The sequence below is a fragment of the Manacus vitellinus genome, unplaced genomic scaffold (genome assembly GCF_001715985.3).
Source record: "Manacus vitellinus isolate BGI_N305 unplaced genomic scaffold, ASM171598v3 scaffold_56_pilon, whole genome shotgun sequence".
NCBI classification, from domain to species: domain Eukaryota; kingdom Metazoa; phylum Chordata; class Aves; order Passeriformes; family Pipridae; genus Manacus; species Manacus vitellinus.
The window spans coordinates 1,917,737-1,934,514 of NW_021940660.1; the positions used below are offsets into that span (position 1 = coordinate 1,917,737).

Below are 16,778 nucleotides of genomic sequence, written 5' to 3' on the forward strand. Positions count from 1 at the left end.
GCTGCCATTTCATACTGGTTTACTGTGTCTGCTAGTTGAAGACCACATTTAGAAAATGCAAGGAGCAGAATATCTATTACAACCACTGCCCACAAATAATACAAAGTTCCAGCACATCATGGATATATAATCTACCAGTTCAAATAAAAATCCTGGAACACTGCTCTCCTAGTACCATTTGCCTCAAAAGTGTTTGTTGAAAAGGCTTCATAACACATATTTTACACGGAGCACTTTTTCTCTTAAAAAGCTGTGACTGCTTTCAACAATTCATCTGTTTCAACAGCTGGTAGCCTATATACTGATTTATTAACTCCTGTGAGATTACTTCCCAGGTCTCTAATTCAGTCTGTATAGATGGACTGTGTAATCCATAAGGATCCTCAAGAAAATTAACAGGAACAGGAACAAAAAGCCGAGCTGAACATTTAGCTGCCAGGACTCCTGCAGCTTCTTCTCTCTGTAGTCTTCTGAATTACTAACTTTTCCTACAACATAAAGGTCTAACATCAAAGATTTTTATTTAGGATATTTCGGTTTTCTTTGAGAACTATGTATCTTTACAGAGATGCTGTGAACTAACCATATATGGTTAATATCATAGAATGAAATCAGGAAATTCTGATTTATTCTGATCATTATTTCACACTCCTGTTTTACAGAAAAACTGCCAGCATTAACACATGCTTGCAACTAAAGAATTTACTTTCCTAAATAAGCTTGGACACAAATTGCCCTGTTATTACCAGATCTCTTTTTGCCATGGATTTTAGGTCCTCTCTATGGTACAGACTGGTCAGCAGAAAAGGGACACAAAAGGCAGGTATGAATGAAAACAGATATCTTGACCTTATTTCTACAAGCTTATAGCCTTATATTCAAACCAATCTTCTGGATTCTAATTACTTTTGCTGGACTTGTGATAAGCCTCAATTTCCAACAGAAAGCTCTTACTCTAAGCATTCCTGAAAAAACTTGAAAGGTTCATATTTCAAGGTACTGCCTCATTTTGCTTGAAAATCCTTCCAGTAGCACCTTCCAGCTGAGTGCTTTCAGACAGGAGGTACAGGGCTCCCTAAGGATGCTCTCCATGAACCCGTGAAACACTCCAGGTATTGTACCTCCTCTGAGGGTCTAGTTCCCAGCATAAACAGCACCAAAGATGGAACTCACCTTTATCTCTCTCAGAGCAGTGCAGATCACACTGTGCTTAATAGAAACTGTGGAGTTGGTACAAGAGAGATTAAACCCCAGTAGCCAAAACTGTTGCTCCACTTGCCATCCCATCCTTCTCATGGTGGTCACCGTCCTCATATACAGATCAGTGACTTGCATGTCAAGTATTTCCAAAGCCATCACACTTCACAAACTGTCAAGTTAAAGCAAGCTGAAGCCTGCATTGATTTAGGTCACTATGGCAGACTAAGTGATTTGGGAAGAGCTTTAGAAATCTTTCAGACTTCTCCATATCAGTGGAAGCAAGGTGGGAAGATGAGTGAGGTTATTAAAAAAACAAAACAAAAATAAAAAAAATTATTAAAAAACCCAAAACAAAAATAAAAAAAAAGGATCAAATCTAGTATGGAGACAAATTGGACAGGCAGCTGTAATACTCCCTTAGTTTGCCTTAGTAATATGAGCAAAAGAAGTCTGAGGTCTGAACACATCTCACAAACTGAAGTTCTCTTTATGCCAATCCAAGGACTCAACTCACATGGTGACAGCATTAGTGCATTTCTTGCTCTCAGATATTCCTTTCCTTCTTTCAGGTATTTCTGCTCAGCAGCAGTATGTAAACTCAGTATTTGTGTGAGCACCTACTTCAATCAGCCTACTACCTGAGAAAATAAAAACAGCTTACAGTACTGGAAGGAATCACTGAAAAAGACTTCTTGGAAGTGAGTCAAGTTTTCCTCTCATCGACATTCAGCACCAGTACCAGAGCAAGCAGAAGAAAAAAGAAAGCAAACACAAAATAACAAGCAGAAAGCAGAGAGGAGGAGTAATGTTACTTCTCAAGTTAAAGGAGATAGTCAAAGCTTGAAACTTGGTTTATGAAAGTCTCATTACAGTGACCTGCATTTGCACGGGACAGACAAAAAGAAATCTTAATTAATTTTGCATTATTCTGTACCTGTGGAGGAAGTGAAGGGATACATTTCCAGAAAGAATGAAGCCAAAGATGTGCTGCAGGTATCGGTCTTTAACAGATATAAGAACTTTTCTCTGTTCACCTTGCAAAGTACCCAAGCAAAAAAAGCCAGTAAACATACCACACAGCTGCCACTAATACTATATGTTACTAATTCAGCGAAATTCATACTTCACAAAAGCTGTTCACTTCCTCATCAAAGTTTGTTTATTCCTAAAATGGGGACAGGGTGAGGAAAGAAACAAAATGAAGGTCTTCAGGACACTGACAGGTAATGTTTGATGGTTAGGTCTATTGCTTCTTGAATATCAGCATAAAGATTATCTCCACCAGTGTTATTATTTTAGATTATTACTTTAAATTCACCTTCCTCTACATCCACTTTCTTCTCATTGCTTCAGCTAGGGAAGAAGAAGCAAATATCATGTTTATTTTTGTCAGGTATCTCCTCTCTTATGGCCTGTTGCAAAGAATTAATTGGCATCACTATGGCAGCTCTTTGCCTATCTAACAAGGGAGTACCAATATCACATTTTTTACTAAAAGAAGTTTATGATAAGGTTAAATTTGAAAGTGCATCAGTGTTAGATTTAGTTTCAGTTTTCTAAAGTCTTGTAAATACTTCTAATATTTTCCCCAAAGTATATTGCGTCAGATAGACCAAACCAAAGGCAGTATTCTGAATTTCAAAATTAATAGACCTACAAAGGAAGTTTTAGAAAGGACTCCCACTCCTCAAGAAGAAGAAAACAGACCACAGAAGAAAACAGGCATTTTTGTCACCCTGTTGCCAATATATTATTGTAAAGTTTATGAATCCTTGTTACGTAGCTTTTGGGTGTTTTTAGCAAAATATATAAAACTCCTGTAGTTGTTCCTCAAGGAATTTAACAATGAGATATACCTTTACAAAATATACCTTGATCTGTTTCAAAACATTTGCAACAAGAAAAAACTCTGTGCTCTCAATTGTATGCATGTGAGCTTTGTAGAGAACAAACAGAACAAGAAACCTGCAAATGTGTAAATAAAGGCAGAACTTGGTTTCTGTGATCTATTTTTTCAGGAATTCATTCATCTTTGTGAGTACTCACATGGAAGGCACAATAAATGAGCTATATGTAAACATTCATACCAAGATATTCAATGCCAAGTCTTTCACATGACTCCAAGCAGGCCTTTTTTGTGTTTTCATAGCCGTAATCACTGTGCCAGAGTTTGGTAGTTATCCAGAGATCCTCTCGCTTCACGTCACTCTCTTTGATGGCCTTTTGGAGGAGAGATTCACAGCCGTATCTTTTTGCTGTGTCAATGTGACGAATGCCACATTTTTGTAATGCGTGGACCACTGCATTGTGGGAATAGCCACCGTGGTGGGAAGTACCTAAACAAACAAAAGCAGAAGTGAGTTGTCAGCAGTGAGTTATGAGGGACATATTTTATCATTCTTCTTAATTTTTGCTTTTTTTTTTTTTTTTAATATATGGTCACAGATGCTTCTTATTCACTTTTCGTTTCCCAACAGTAAAAAAAAAAAAAAAAAAAAGTGAACTGACAGATCTCTAAGCTGGGAAAATACATGAAGTGGGAGAATGTTGATGTCGATCAGAAAAAACTCCATCAAAATCAACAGCATTTAACTGTAAAGAAGTGATTTAAGGAGTCAGGTTGAAAATCATCCAGAGAAAACACATATTGTGGAAAATCAGTATATGTCACTTAATGTTCACACAGAAGCGTAACATTTACAGATGAAAATATTAAAAAGACCCAAACAACTTTAAAAACAATTTACTTTATGGAAAGCATATCCTGAGACCTTTACTCTGTTGAACTCCTGGTAGCTTCAAGTTATTATTGCATTGTACAATCCCAGACCAGGCCATACTGCAGGTGCGATTCACATAATGTCAAGCTCAGCAGTAATCAAAACAATGGAATGCGACACAAGAGTTACAGAATGCAGGGAGTTTCAGTAACAAAGTGCTGTTACTGTCATTGTGTAGGTATTCACTGGACGTGTATTTTGCATGTCAAGGGGACGGAAGGAGGAGGAGACTCAGCAGGAAAAGCAAACCAGCAGGAGGACTGGCAGATAAAGAACTGGTTGAGAGCAAGGAGATGATGTTTCTCCTTACACTTTCCTGTTAGTTGTTTTTCCTGCCGTGAGCCCCTCACCCATTCACCCTCACTCACATACTTCCCACAAACAGTATTTTCTACAGTTTGTTGGAGGAAATGCTCAGTCAGTTCCAGTCAGCTACCACAGTCACCTCCTTCCAAGTTGATTATTGGTATTTAAAGGCCAGAGTGCCACAAACAGTAGTTGGCATGAAAATGGCTCCGTCACTGCCTTCAAAAGGGCCCTGAACAGTCGACTGCAACAGGGTCTGCTGAATCTAAATAAATAAAGGACTTCAGGTTTGTATCTGCTCTCAACTTTCTCTTTCCCTCCAATAGTATTTATTTCTACACTGAACACTATCTGCATGTTAGGCAATTAACACATGCAAATGGCCACCCAGCCTGGCAAGAAAAGGACACAAATGCAACCAGCTCAGGTTCTTTTTAGAGAGCCTCCCTCACCTGAACTGGGGAGAGAATGCTTGTGGGAGGCTGCAGACTTTTCTCACACAAGTTTAATAGTGCATGCAAGAATGACAACTTATGGAAGTCCCACTTGCATGTAAGGTAAGCCAGGTTCTCCTAAATGCTTATCATTTTTGCTCATTCCTAACCTTAGAAGGAAAACCAATGAGTCTTGCTGAACACTCCAAGTCATATAAACTGAGATGTAATACGGTCTGATATCACACCCTGAGGATCATGAAATTGTGCTGATCACAATGGGACAGTTTCCACTTTAAGACAGACAAAATGTGGAGTAGTGAATTCTTGACTTATCTTCGTGGATTTTAAAGTGATGAAATTCTGCATTCCTACAATTTTGACATGCATATCATAAATCATTTACCTTCCAAATGCAAACAAAGTTTCAATGTTTGAAAAGACAAAACTTTAAATCTATTTTTTTTGCATAGCCACTAATTATGATCACTAATTGGCTTAATTTCCAAGCTAACTAGAAATAGATGTCTCTGTAACTTGTTTTACATGAAAATAAGTAAAGCTAAGTGAACTTATATTTTCAAAATAGCTATTTCAAAATCTTCATGAAGATTTTTAGAATTTTAAGAAGTTTAAGAATTTTAGATGACTGCAATGCTACTACATTGCAATTATTGGCAAAGAATAGATAGGCAATTTTACATAATTCAAACCCTAAAGTAATTTTATTAAAGAATTATATAACTAGCATAGAAAAATTACTATACTTTTTTCAAAACAAACGGTTCACTTTTAATATGATGGTATTGGTGTAAAATAAATGAGGTTGTAACTATTGTGTCTGTTTCTGGCTGAATGGACATTTCTAAGCACAGAATGAATGGAGTTCATTTAGAGGTCTTGCAAATGGACTCAGACTCCTTTCATGCATAATGGATTTCAGTAAGAACATTTAGGACAAACAACTTTTTTTTTTTTTTTTGTTTAACTCTTTAAGTTAAAGGGAGAGAGTGGAAAAGAAAGAAAATTCAGAATAATTCTGTTATTGTACCCCATTCAGTGATGGCATGCACACTTGTTACACAGGAAATAAAGACAGCAAGATCAGTCCGGAGGGAATTATCTCAATTTCTGTGCCTAAAAATGAACTACAACAGTCCTGGGGCACTAAACAGTAATTAAAAGAAAGCTTAACAGTTATTTAATATTACCACTTTGCAAGCCAACTTAATCATAAATAACAGGTTGATAAGTTAGTTATGTTACTAAAATAATGGCTTCTAGACATTAGAAATTATAGTTTTCTTATGTTTACTCGTGATTAAGTATGTTACATTACACAGATGCAGAAGGATGACAAAAGAAGGTGAAGTGACTGAAATTTCTATTTTTTTCTAATATTAGAAGTCCAAACTTACTTGACATTAACATTCTCACATGGTTGGGATGATCTTTTGTTCACAGAGATCTAATTCACACTGCACATGTATATTTAAAGACAAAATCCAATCTTGCATTTAAAATGAATATGAACCAGCACCCATTCCATCCTCTTACTGTTTCCAAAAATATTTTATTAATAATTTTTTTTCCCCAGAATTCTCTGGTCAAAAACAGGAATTCCTTTAAGAAATAATGTCAAATATAAATAGGTCTGGAAAAGCTCCCTACTTCTTAGCTAGTATTTTAACTTGTTTTCCTCAGAAATAGCACTGTTCTCTCACTGACTGAACCAAGCTAAATTTGACAGATCCAAAGATGTCCAAGATAATTACATTCAGTGGATTTTGTGAAAATTGGTGGTTGTGAGGGACAAGGATACTGCAGTGAAAATATGGATAGGTCAAAGGACACAAATCCATTGAAAACTAGGCTTAATTAGTTACGTTGTTATTTTGCCACAGTTACTCATCACTTTCTTGGTATGCTGAAGAAGGCTGCTATCAAAACTGGGGTGAGAAACATGCTCTGACAAGCCATAAAAAGTTCCAAAGATTATTAGGAAGGCACAATCCTGTTCACAATGCAGTTGCTACAGGGAAAAAACCCCAGCACCCCAATCAGCAACACCTCCCCCAAATCCTCAAAAATACAAACCCAACAACACCTCCCCCCTTGAACCCACTAAAAATGTAAAACAACTGACAAACCAAAATGCTACCCCCCTGCCCCAGATTTCGGCACCATCTCAGCTGACTGTCAGCCTCATTAAACTTTCTGTTCTCCTTCGCGGAAGCTGCAGAACTACAGACAGAGATCCAAAGCACCAGCAGTTTTTCAAAAGAGAACCAGGACCTACTTTCCCTCCCTGCTTTCTCCCTTCCTTTGTGGAGAAGAGTGTCTTCATGTTCTTTGTGAAGTGTGAAACGATTATTTATCTGAAAATACAAAGATGTTCTGTGACATGAATAACTTTGGCTACTTGAATTCAGTGGAATAACATCAGAAAAGTTCCTGTTAGTGAAACCACAGCCAGAATATTTAGAAGTCGCATCAGAGATTAATGATCTTCTGACATCAGTACCCGGTACTAAATTAAAACAGTTGACAAACAAAACACCTGCAGAAATGGCCATTCCTTTCCTGATTTATCTCTAAGTATTCACTTAAGAAAATAACTCTCAAAAGCAAAAGCTCAAACATCCTTTTATCGATGTTTAGACACTCATTGTGGATATATGGTACCGTATACCACAACAGGCTTGAAATTCCTGGTGTTATTAGTTTTATTTTTACTATCTCAACAGTATATCGATGGCAACAAATATGAATATACTAAATTTTTTGCTGTTGATTAAGTTTCATTTCCTAATTACCTTATGAGCAAATTCAATGATAAAACATAAAATGTTGACTATACATAGTGCAAATGAACGTATAACACATTTCAAGGTTTATTGCTAATCCATTCACAAACCCACATGCCTCTTCCACGGAATGGCTCAAGGACAGAGAGTCCTTACTTGTTGTCCTTGCTGTCTGTCTTAAATCCTCCTCCTCATTCTGTATTCATATGATCCTCTGACAAGCTCATTTGGATTGTCAAATGGCAAAACAAAAAAGTACAGTTTTAGGGTTATTCATGAGCCTGAATGACTTCTCAGAGAGGAAAAGCCACTAAATTTCACGCAAGGGATGAAGTAAAAAAACCTTTAGCAGTAGCAGTTAAATAATTTGATCTAACAAGTGCTTTTATTAAAACTAAAACTAAAATAAAATCACAGTTGTCTTCAAGCCAACCAACAAATGATCAGAAAGACCTTCTCCATGAACTTGTCTCTTGGAGCCTTTCTATTATGTTCCCCAACACCATCCCTAGAGCTGCTCTAAGCCAGGCAGATAATGTCACACTAACTTTCTATAACCACAGCACTAGAACCCAAGTATTCTTACTGCATATTTTGGTATAGTTTTATCTTAACGGGGTCAATTACTCTGAAAATCCTATTTAGCATCACATGACAATGTATTCATAGGATCCTCTCTCTTCCAGAGTATAGGGCTTTCCTCTGTAGCAGGTGAAATCAAAGTCAACCTCACTGCGAAGCTACTATTATACTGCACAATTTTCATAAGGCGACTAGAGAGTATTTCAAGCTATGGGTTCCAAATTTAATCACAATTAATTTTACAAAATAATTTGGATATTTTATTCAGAGTCCAAGACTGGCACCCAATGTGTGTATAAAACAGGGCAGCTGCCCTTGAGGGAATGCAGCCTATAGAGACAATAGGTTTTTGGAAGAACTGGTAGAACAACATCACTGATCAGAGAAAGGCACTGAGCAGACTCACACTATATAACCAATGGTTCTGTAATTGGTCAGAACTAAAGCAGCACACAGGTTTATCTGAAACTCAGTCATTTAAGGCACGTTTCTCTTGCCTCTGTAAAAGTTATCTGGATTATGGCTATTTTATATATTTTAGTATAAAAGTTTTACTTCAGTAACGTTTCTCACTCTTTTTGCTTTTCTGTTTGCTAAATATGATCAATTGCTTAGTGCAAAGGTGTCACTGGGACTGTTTTTCCCCTGTGCAACTCAGAATACACTCACAGAATTCAATAACACGAGCAAAAAAAAGTAGGCAAGCATCATTTTAAACTCTGGAATTCTACTCAGGCAAGTCTTCACAGGCACCAAGAAACAAAATGCAGGAAAATACAGTCTCGCCGCAAGGCAAAAGGGTAGGAGAGAGCCATTACGTGTTTATTATGTATCCAGGGAAAGGGAAGCCAGAATTGCTAGTTTTCTCTCTTCCTGAGAGGAAGGAAGAAATGGCAATGAGCCATTGTTGACAGAAGCACTCTATTCCCTCCATCTCATAGAGGCTGTGACTGTAGGAGATATTAAGATCATCTACTGTAAAATGACCACACATTTCTGTTCATTGACCTACCATTTACCTAGACAGAACCTTAGAAAAGAAGGCAGGTGTAAGAGTAACTTCTCAGAATGTGTCTCATGAGAATCCCAGAAAGCCTGCAAGTAGTGTCCAACATCAGTGAGATGCTACCACTCTGATATGGCACCAACCCAACCCACTGATGTACTTCTGGCAGCACAAACACACTATCACCCAAAAAATGCAAATATTTTTTTCAGTGGGAGTAAAGAGATTTCCACTGGAAAAGTGCCAGCTATTTAAATTATTCGGCTGTAGTATACGAACATTTTAATCATGCAGAACTTATCAATAAAATCTGAAAAGAGACCTATACATTTGAAAGGCAATTATGAATGTGTAATTCATGTAGAAATTTCATAAGCAGAGCAGCAGCACACATTTATTTAAATGCCTTTACAGACAGTCTGCCAAATCTTGGAGCCTTTTCTTTCACTCCACACTTTCCCACCACCGTGAGAACTATTTCTCATTAACAACCAAATTGGTTTCAGATGCTCTGCTATAAGATGTTACCTTAGAAACCATTTGGTAAAAGACTGTGGCTTCCTTCCATAGAAATCTCAAGCAGTGAAAAGGCAGATTTTCTGGCATAAATCAAATCCAATTTCTAGGGTTCACTAAACCTTTTCTCCTCAGAATAATGTTTTGTGACTAGATCTTAGCAGTTAATAGTGCACGAAGAATTGCTGGTGTGAACCAGTTTTAAATTATTTTCATTCTATTTCCTTTGTTAACTCAATTGAAATTTCTTCCAGTACTTACCATACCTCGATAGAACTTTTAACTTCATAACTAATAAGGATATTTACTAGGTACAGCAAATAAACAGACTGAACAACAATTTTATTTCCCTCCCCCTTAAAACATGTCCCGAACCTACTCTATCTGATGCGGACGACATTAATTGATTAACAAAATTAGACATTTGGAAATACTTCACAATAAATGAGACAGACCTGTGACAATTTTTTCCTCTTCTAAACAACTTTCACAAAAAAGAACAATAAAAAGAAAAAAAATTAAGCCCATACTCTGTACTTAAGTAGAACATTACCATAATCACTCCTGTTGTTGACTTAAAAAAAGTTATGTACATAATTTATGATTAAGCATAACCAACATAAAGTTATGTAGAGGGACAGTAAATTTAAGAAGTGCAGTTGAACACGAGACCAGTAATTCAAAACTGCTTAAAATATTGTAAAGATAATATTATAGGAAAAATTATAAGAAGAGCTATGATTTATAGTGACATAGCTTTACACAATGAAAATGCACATACAGTAATTATCATTGTAAGATCCTAATTTAAGACAACGTTCAAGCTGATGGCTAATTTTTGACATAACAGATGGCTAATTTTTCATAACAGTGCCCTTTGCTCAGAGTGCAGAGCAAGTGCAATTGTGAACCACGACAGATCCTGCTTCTGCACTGTCATGTGACACTGTGAGGTCTGAGACTTGCCGTGTCCCACTGCTGAGTTCCAAGGACAGGAACAATCCAGACACCCTTAGTGCAAACTAAAGCTGAACAATAAAGAAGGTTTCTGATCAAACGCTAACTTTTCCCCACATCATCTAAGAATTTAAAATGCATGTTCTCCAGGTTTCCAAGACAAAACCATCTCCTGTAGCCCCTCCTCTCACATGGCACATTCAGCCTTAAAACATTCTGCATTAGAATGCACTGCACTCCCATTCAGGCATTAACAGTGAGAAATAGACCTCACAGTTACGAAACTGCTGTAAAGCCACAAAGATGCCTTCCCTTTTTCTCTCCCTTCTCCCCCCATAATGAGGATTTTCTATCATTCTCAGTGCTGGAGGTACTTTGCATACACATTAGAACTGAAGTTAAGGAATTAGCACCTCCATTCTCCCCATTTGGAAGCACGAGGAACTACAGCAATTTAGGTTACAGCAGCATGTGACATCACCATTCAACGCTGCCAAAACTCTGCTAGTGAGCTCTGGCAAAAAAAAAAGGTATGAAGACTAAAATCTGCTACATGAAGGTTGAAAGATAAAGTTTAGCTTTCTTTTTTCACCCCTCAAAGTTTGGTGTAATTTTTCTACACTACAGAAACGTGGTTAAAGACAAAAGTTCTATACACTGGAGCTTGCTTCTCTGCTAATTTCAAACTGCTTACAAATCATTTGTTCTTCTCATGGACGATTAAGTTTGCAACATTTAAAACTATTAATGGCTACAGGAAAGTTAAAAGCATACACATGAAGTGCCTCTGCTTATACTGATAAAAGCTTTAATTATTAAACATCAATAGAAACCTAAATTGGTTTATTACTTAGATTTAATGAAGGACATTTAAAATTCATCTGTATCATATCACCAACAGGGTGATTACTAAAGAGAATTCAGCCTGAGAAAGAAGCTATTTTTCTGCTATGAAATCATGGTTCATATGCCAGAATATAAATAAAATCCCCAGCAAAAATAAAAAAACCTAACCTCCTAGATTTGTAGGTGCACAAAGAGAGCAGAGACAGAGCAGCAATTTCCCCCAGGAAAAAAATATTTCTGTACCGTGTACACTCTGATATAAGCAAAAGTTGGGTCAGCATTTTGCCCCAGATGCATTTATGAGTAGACTTTAAAACAACATTTGTACAGCGTTCAGTCATTTTTTAGGAATAAGACAGCACCAGGCTGGAAGTAGGTAAGTTCAAAGACAGCAAGGAAGGTAGGAGTTCACCAGGTTTAGTCAGGGTGGGAGAGGATAATGCTTTGTACCACTGTCTACAAACCCACAGCTGCCTGGGCTATGGCCACATTTTGTCCAGGACAGAAGTTAAATATCTGGAGGCCCTCAAAGCTCAAGTACAACTTCTCAAGGTCAGATCTACTGAAACAGTGGGTGAATTGAGACAGAAAGATTTATAGAGGTGGCATTTTGTTCATCACAAGAGGCTATTAAGGCAACTTGGTAACCATGGGTGAGAAGCAAAGCCCCGACAGAATAAAAAATAAATGGTTGAGACATAAAACAAAAGGAAGAAATAAACAGCCAATTCTTATTAGGGGATAAGATTAATAGGAGGGAGTGCCATAGGTCTTGGTATCAGGACCACTGTTCCATAAATTTCCTTAAGAACCAAAGCCATGAAGAAACAAGAACCGTGAATTAAAAAAAAGGCAGTAACAGTAGAAAATGACAAACAGTGAAGCCTTGACTCTGTTGCCATTGAATTGAAAAGCAAAATCTCATTTTATTCCACTCCCAGCAGGACTGGGTCTTTTTTGACCACAGCTTAGTTTAAGAACGATTATGAGCAACTCTAGGATTAAGAAGCAGGTAACTGGATTACTAATACATAATGGAAGGGAATGTTAAAATACTTCCATTCAGCATTATGATTTAAGTTATATGCAGCATTTTCACTAAAAAAACCCCAACACAACCTGATACAATGGATTTGGAGCAATCTGATTCTTTGCTGTTCTCCAAGAAAGTCCCACGTGCTGTGAAAGGAACTGGGAACAATACAAGCAATCCTGAGTGGTTGCAATACAAATGATATGTCTTAATGCAAGCAGCAAAGTAAAAATCAGGAAAATCTTACTTTTAAGATATATTTACTTAGATAAAGGTACAGTGGAGTATCAGGAATATTATCTATGGAACACCCTGAAGTGAAGACAGAGATATTTTAATGGTTTCCCTTGACTGTGGAGGGATTCTGTGTGTGTCTGTGTGTAATACTTTAAAATCTTAGTAGTGCAACATACTGACAAATGCAGTAAAAAAGTAATTTAAGCAAGCTACTAGTGCTGGAAGTTAATCAACGTCGCCTTATTTATTGAACTGATTTTTATTCTTCCCAGGCTTTGGCTGTTTGACGAGAAGCTGCTTAGAGCAGTACCTGACTGCTTTCCCAGCTACAGCACCTAGCATAATGGCACTGGCCACTCTTGAATGGCCCTCTGTAAAGAACATTATTACTACTAATAAAATACTCACTGTGTGTGTCATGGGTAAGGCACAATGAGTATAAAGACTTGATTATTTCATTTAGTTTAACTGCCTGTCCTGATGCCCCCTCCCAAGCAAGCATGCAATTAATTTTATACTTTAATAGGAGGGGATCATTAGAGAACTTTTTGTCTCATCAAGTTGTTATTAATTCTAGCTGCTCCAAGGATTACATAGAAAGCAAAAACAGTCTGTGAATTTTCGGTATCACCAGCACATTTGGTCAAATAGCAATCTCTAACTATTTGACCAACTCACCTGAATTTAATTACTACTGTCTCTAAAAAAAACCCCAATAAAACAACAAACAAACAAAAACACACTAAAAACACACCCCTCTTCTAATGGGAATATAACTACCATATCAAGGGCATGAAGAGAGTTTCAATAAAAAGTGCCAAAACAAGACTTAAGAGATGTCAACCACTCAGCACATGACCTTGAAAAAGCTTCCTAATATTTCAGTTACAGGAAGAAAAGCCCTTGTGCTACTGAATTATAATCAAATGCTTTAAATGGTAGCATTTTCACCCCTCAGACTTTTAACCAAAAAAAAAAAAAAAGTGACAACTTTCTAAGTGGGGGCTTCCTGCTTAGCAGCAGTAAGCATGTAAGCATGAACAATTCAAATTGTATTCATTGTTTTCCAAAGCCTGATGGGGATGATACTGTGTGCACCATTTTGAGGAGTGATCCATTTTTGAGGATGCTGCTTTAGAGAAGCATCAAGTATCCTGCAGTTAAGACAATGTAAGAATATGTAGTTTTCTACTATTGTACAAATGCTCTCCAAGTACCTGATTCTAAGATACATGTAGCTCCTATGAAAAAGTGTAACTACATCAACTTCAAAGCAGTGTCACATTTTATATCAGTTATTTGCCTATATTTCTAAAACACTAATAAAGCCTTAAAAACATGGAAAGAAATTATAGCTATCTTATTAGCAAGACAGTGAATACATCCTTTTTCTAAAGCAATCTAAAGCCATTATGAGCTAATGTACTCTCTGGGGCATAGTTTGACACCATACAAATATTAGGGCCAAAATGCCAATTCATTTTAGGCTCGAGCCTACCCCAGTTTAAAGCAGCCTTTGTAATGAAAATTGACCGTAAACTTGCCTGACTCTCTGCACATGAATAATATGGGCTAACACAAATGTTAGACTTAAACCATGAGAAACATAAAGTTATCAACACTTTTTATAATCATGCAATAAACAAGATGCAGATTATTTTTATTTTTTAATTAAAACTTTAGCTATACAACATATTTCTAACACAAAGGTGGGTTGTCTTATAATTGTTTGGTATCTCAGGAAAGTCAGCTTGTTTTATCATTGCTAGTAGACTTGTCTTTCTGCTGGACACAAGACAGATAAAACACAATATGAATCTGCATCGAAGTAAATATGGAATTTTGGATATACAGAATTTGGCATGTTATTCCAAGTAACCCTTCAGACAGAACATAACTTTTGCACACTCCACGGCCTTCTCTGAAGTAAAAATTCATCTTTCTCATAGGAGATTTCAATGGAAATGGATCCTCCTCAGTAAGAACAGTTTGTGTAAGAGAGCGCAGAGCGCCAGAAAGAGAATGGTAACCTACTGAAAGACCACTTAACATCCTTCCTCTCGTCTCCCCTTTTGCATCAAACCAACTTACTGAACTTCTCCTACACAAATCTGGGAGCCAAAGCAGCTGTGACATGGAAAGCCATTTAAAAAAAGGAAACCCAACTAAAAAAACACCACCACAAACACCTTTTGATAACTGAAGCTTGAACAGAAAGAACAGGTATTTTTGGCAGAATGCCATCCTAGGCTGCTGTTGCGCACTCTTGAGTAATATGTTCTGGCCAAGAAGCATGTTACCTGTCCCCTACTTCAGCTCCCAGCTACTACAAAAGGGGTTTCATCACTTGGAAATAACTTGCATACCTGTCTGAGCTGCCTTCCAGTTGACACAACTGGATAGCTGAAACCATTTTAACAGCATATTTCTCTCTCTGAAGCTTTTAGAAAGATGATCTAGCAATAGAGGCAACATACATATCTATGAAAGCTGTCTTTGAGAGAACATATAACAATTATGTCTGCATGTTCAGAGGGATAAGAAATGACAACCAAACAAATTTCAAATCCTGCAGAAAATAGCCTTGCAGAAAATGCATCCTCTTTGAAGAAAATTCTTCTCTACTTTATAGCCAAGTTTCTGCGCTGCAAACATTAGTTAATCAGAAAGCCTGGAACAAAAATAAATCATTAACATGGAAAATAATAGTGAAGTGAGAACACCCACTTAAAGATCCCATTGTATTAGGCTGCATATCGTGGTACTTACAGCTTGACCACAAATGCGAGGGTGGCCAGCCTTGAACTTTTTTTCCTCCCTTCTTTTCTAAAATTCTCAGTGTTTTGAAGCATCTATAAGGATTTCTTAAAATGACCTGTTTGATTCCTATCTATTACAAGATCCTCCAAGATCTGCAGAATATATAAAGCAATATGTCAAGTGTTACTACAGCAAGACAAAAATAGATAGGTGAAGTCAAGGAATCAAATCCTGCTGCTCGTGACACCACCACCACTGTAAGTCAAGAGCAGCTCCTTGAAAGCCATATCTGACAGAAATAACTGGGTCAGAAAAATTCAAACTTGATTCTCTTGTATGCCACTATCCATTTACTGCAGTTTGAATTCAGGCCTAACAACAGACAACTCAGGACTTACCAAGACGGCGATAGGACAGAGAGCAGCAGCTTTTGCGTGCAGAGTACAAAGGAGTCTTTCTGCCTGGCTACCTTCTAGCCAGTTTACTCTTCCCATAACCTAAGAAATATTACAACCTCCAACAGAAAAAAAAAATCCATTCTGTATATATAGTCTGAAACACCTTTCAGCATATACTGAAACAATGGACAGAAGAGAACCAAGTCCATTCTCTAAAAAAGACTATTTATGTTTTCTTTAATTTTATAAAAAATCCCCAAGTCAACTAAAGTGGCAACAAGTGTTACAGGTTAAAAGAACCAACCAACCAGCTCCTCAAACAAACAAACAAACAGCAAAACAAAAAAAAATAGCAATTTTGAACAACACAGGCCCTTTTGCTCGTTACATAATGATTGTGTAAGGGACAGCCGCATCAAGTATTCTTAAGATTAACAGATACTAAAATATTAAATTCATAGACTGGGTAAACACATACCACGTGTTTATGAATACATGCATGCACAAAAACACACAGTAAAAGCAGTTAACAACATTTTGCAGACTTCCAAATTCTTTTCTTTCTTTAATCTTTGGCTGATGATGGTGAATTGCTCAGACTTTGTTATGTGCAGCTCAAATAACTTTGGATACTTCGAAACAAGTATTACAAGCTTTATCTGCTTAGCCTTTCTGGATAAAAACCCAGCCCTATTAAAATCAAAGACCAACTCCTATTGACTTAAGTGGCTTAATTCACTCTAAAATCCACAGCTCTAATTTTGCCTTCCTTCATACTAATGAAAATCCTAAATAATTGCTCTGAAGTCAGTTCACATTCATAGGATAAAGACAGAAAGAGCACAAGGGCAATTCTATTTTATAGCTTAGCTCCATACTTGTGTGACTGATTAACTCCAGTATCACAAAGAACACC

General features: G+C 37.0%; 1 protein-coding gene across 1 annotated transcript in view; it reads right to left on the minus strand.

The window, feature by feature from the left end:
- The window catches only part of LOC103756241, a 46,438-nt gene that overhangs the window by 27,539 nt on the left and 2,121 nt on the right, over window positions 1-16,778 (minus strand). Inside the window, exon 2 of the mRNA XM_029963225.1 lies at window positions 3,288-3,536. Coding sequence (XP_029819085.1) covers window positions 3,288-3,536 — 249 coding nt within the window. The remainder of the gene's footprint in view (window positions 1-3,287; window positions 3,537-16,778) is intronic.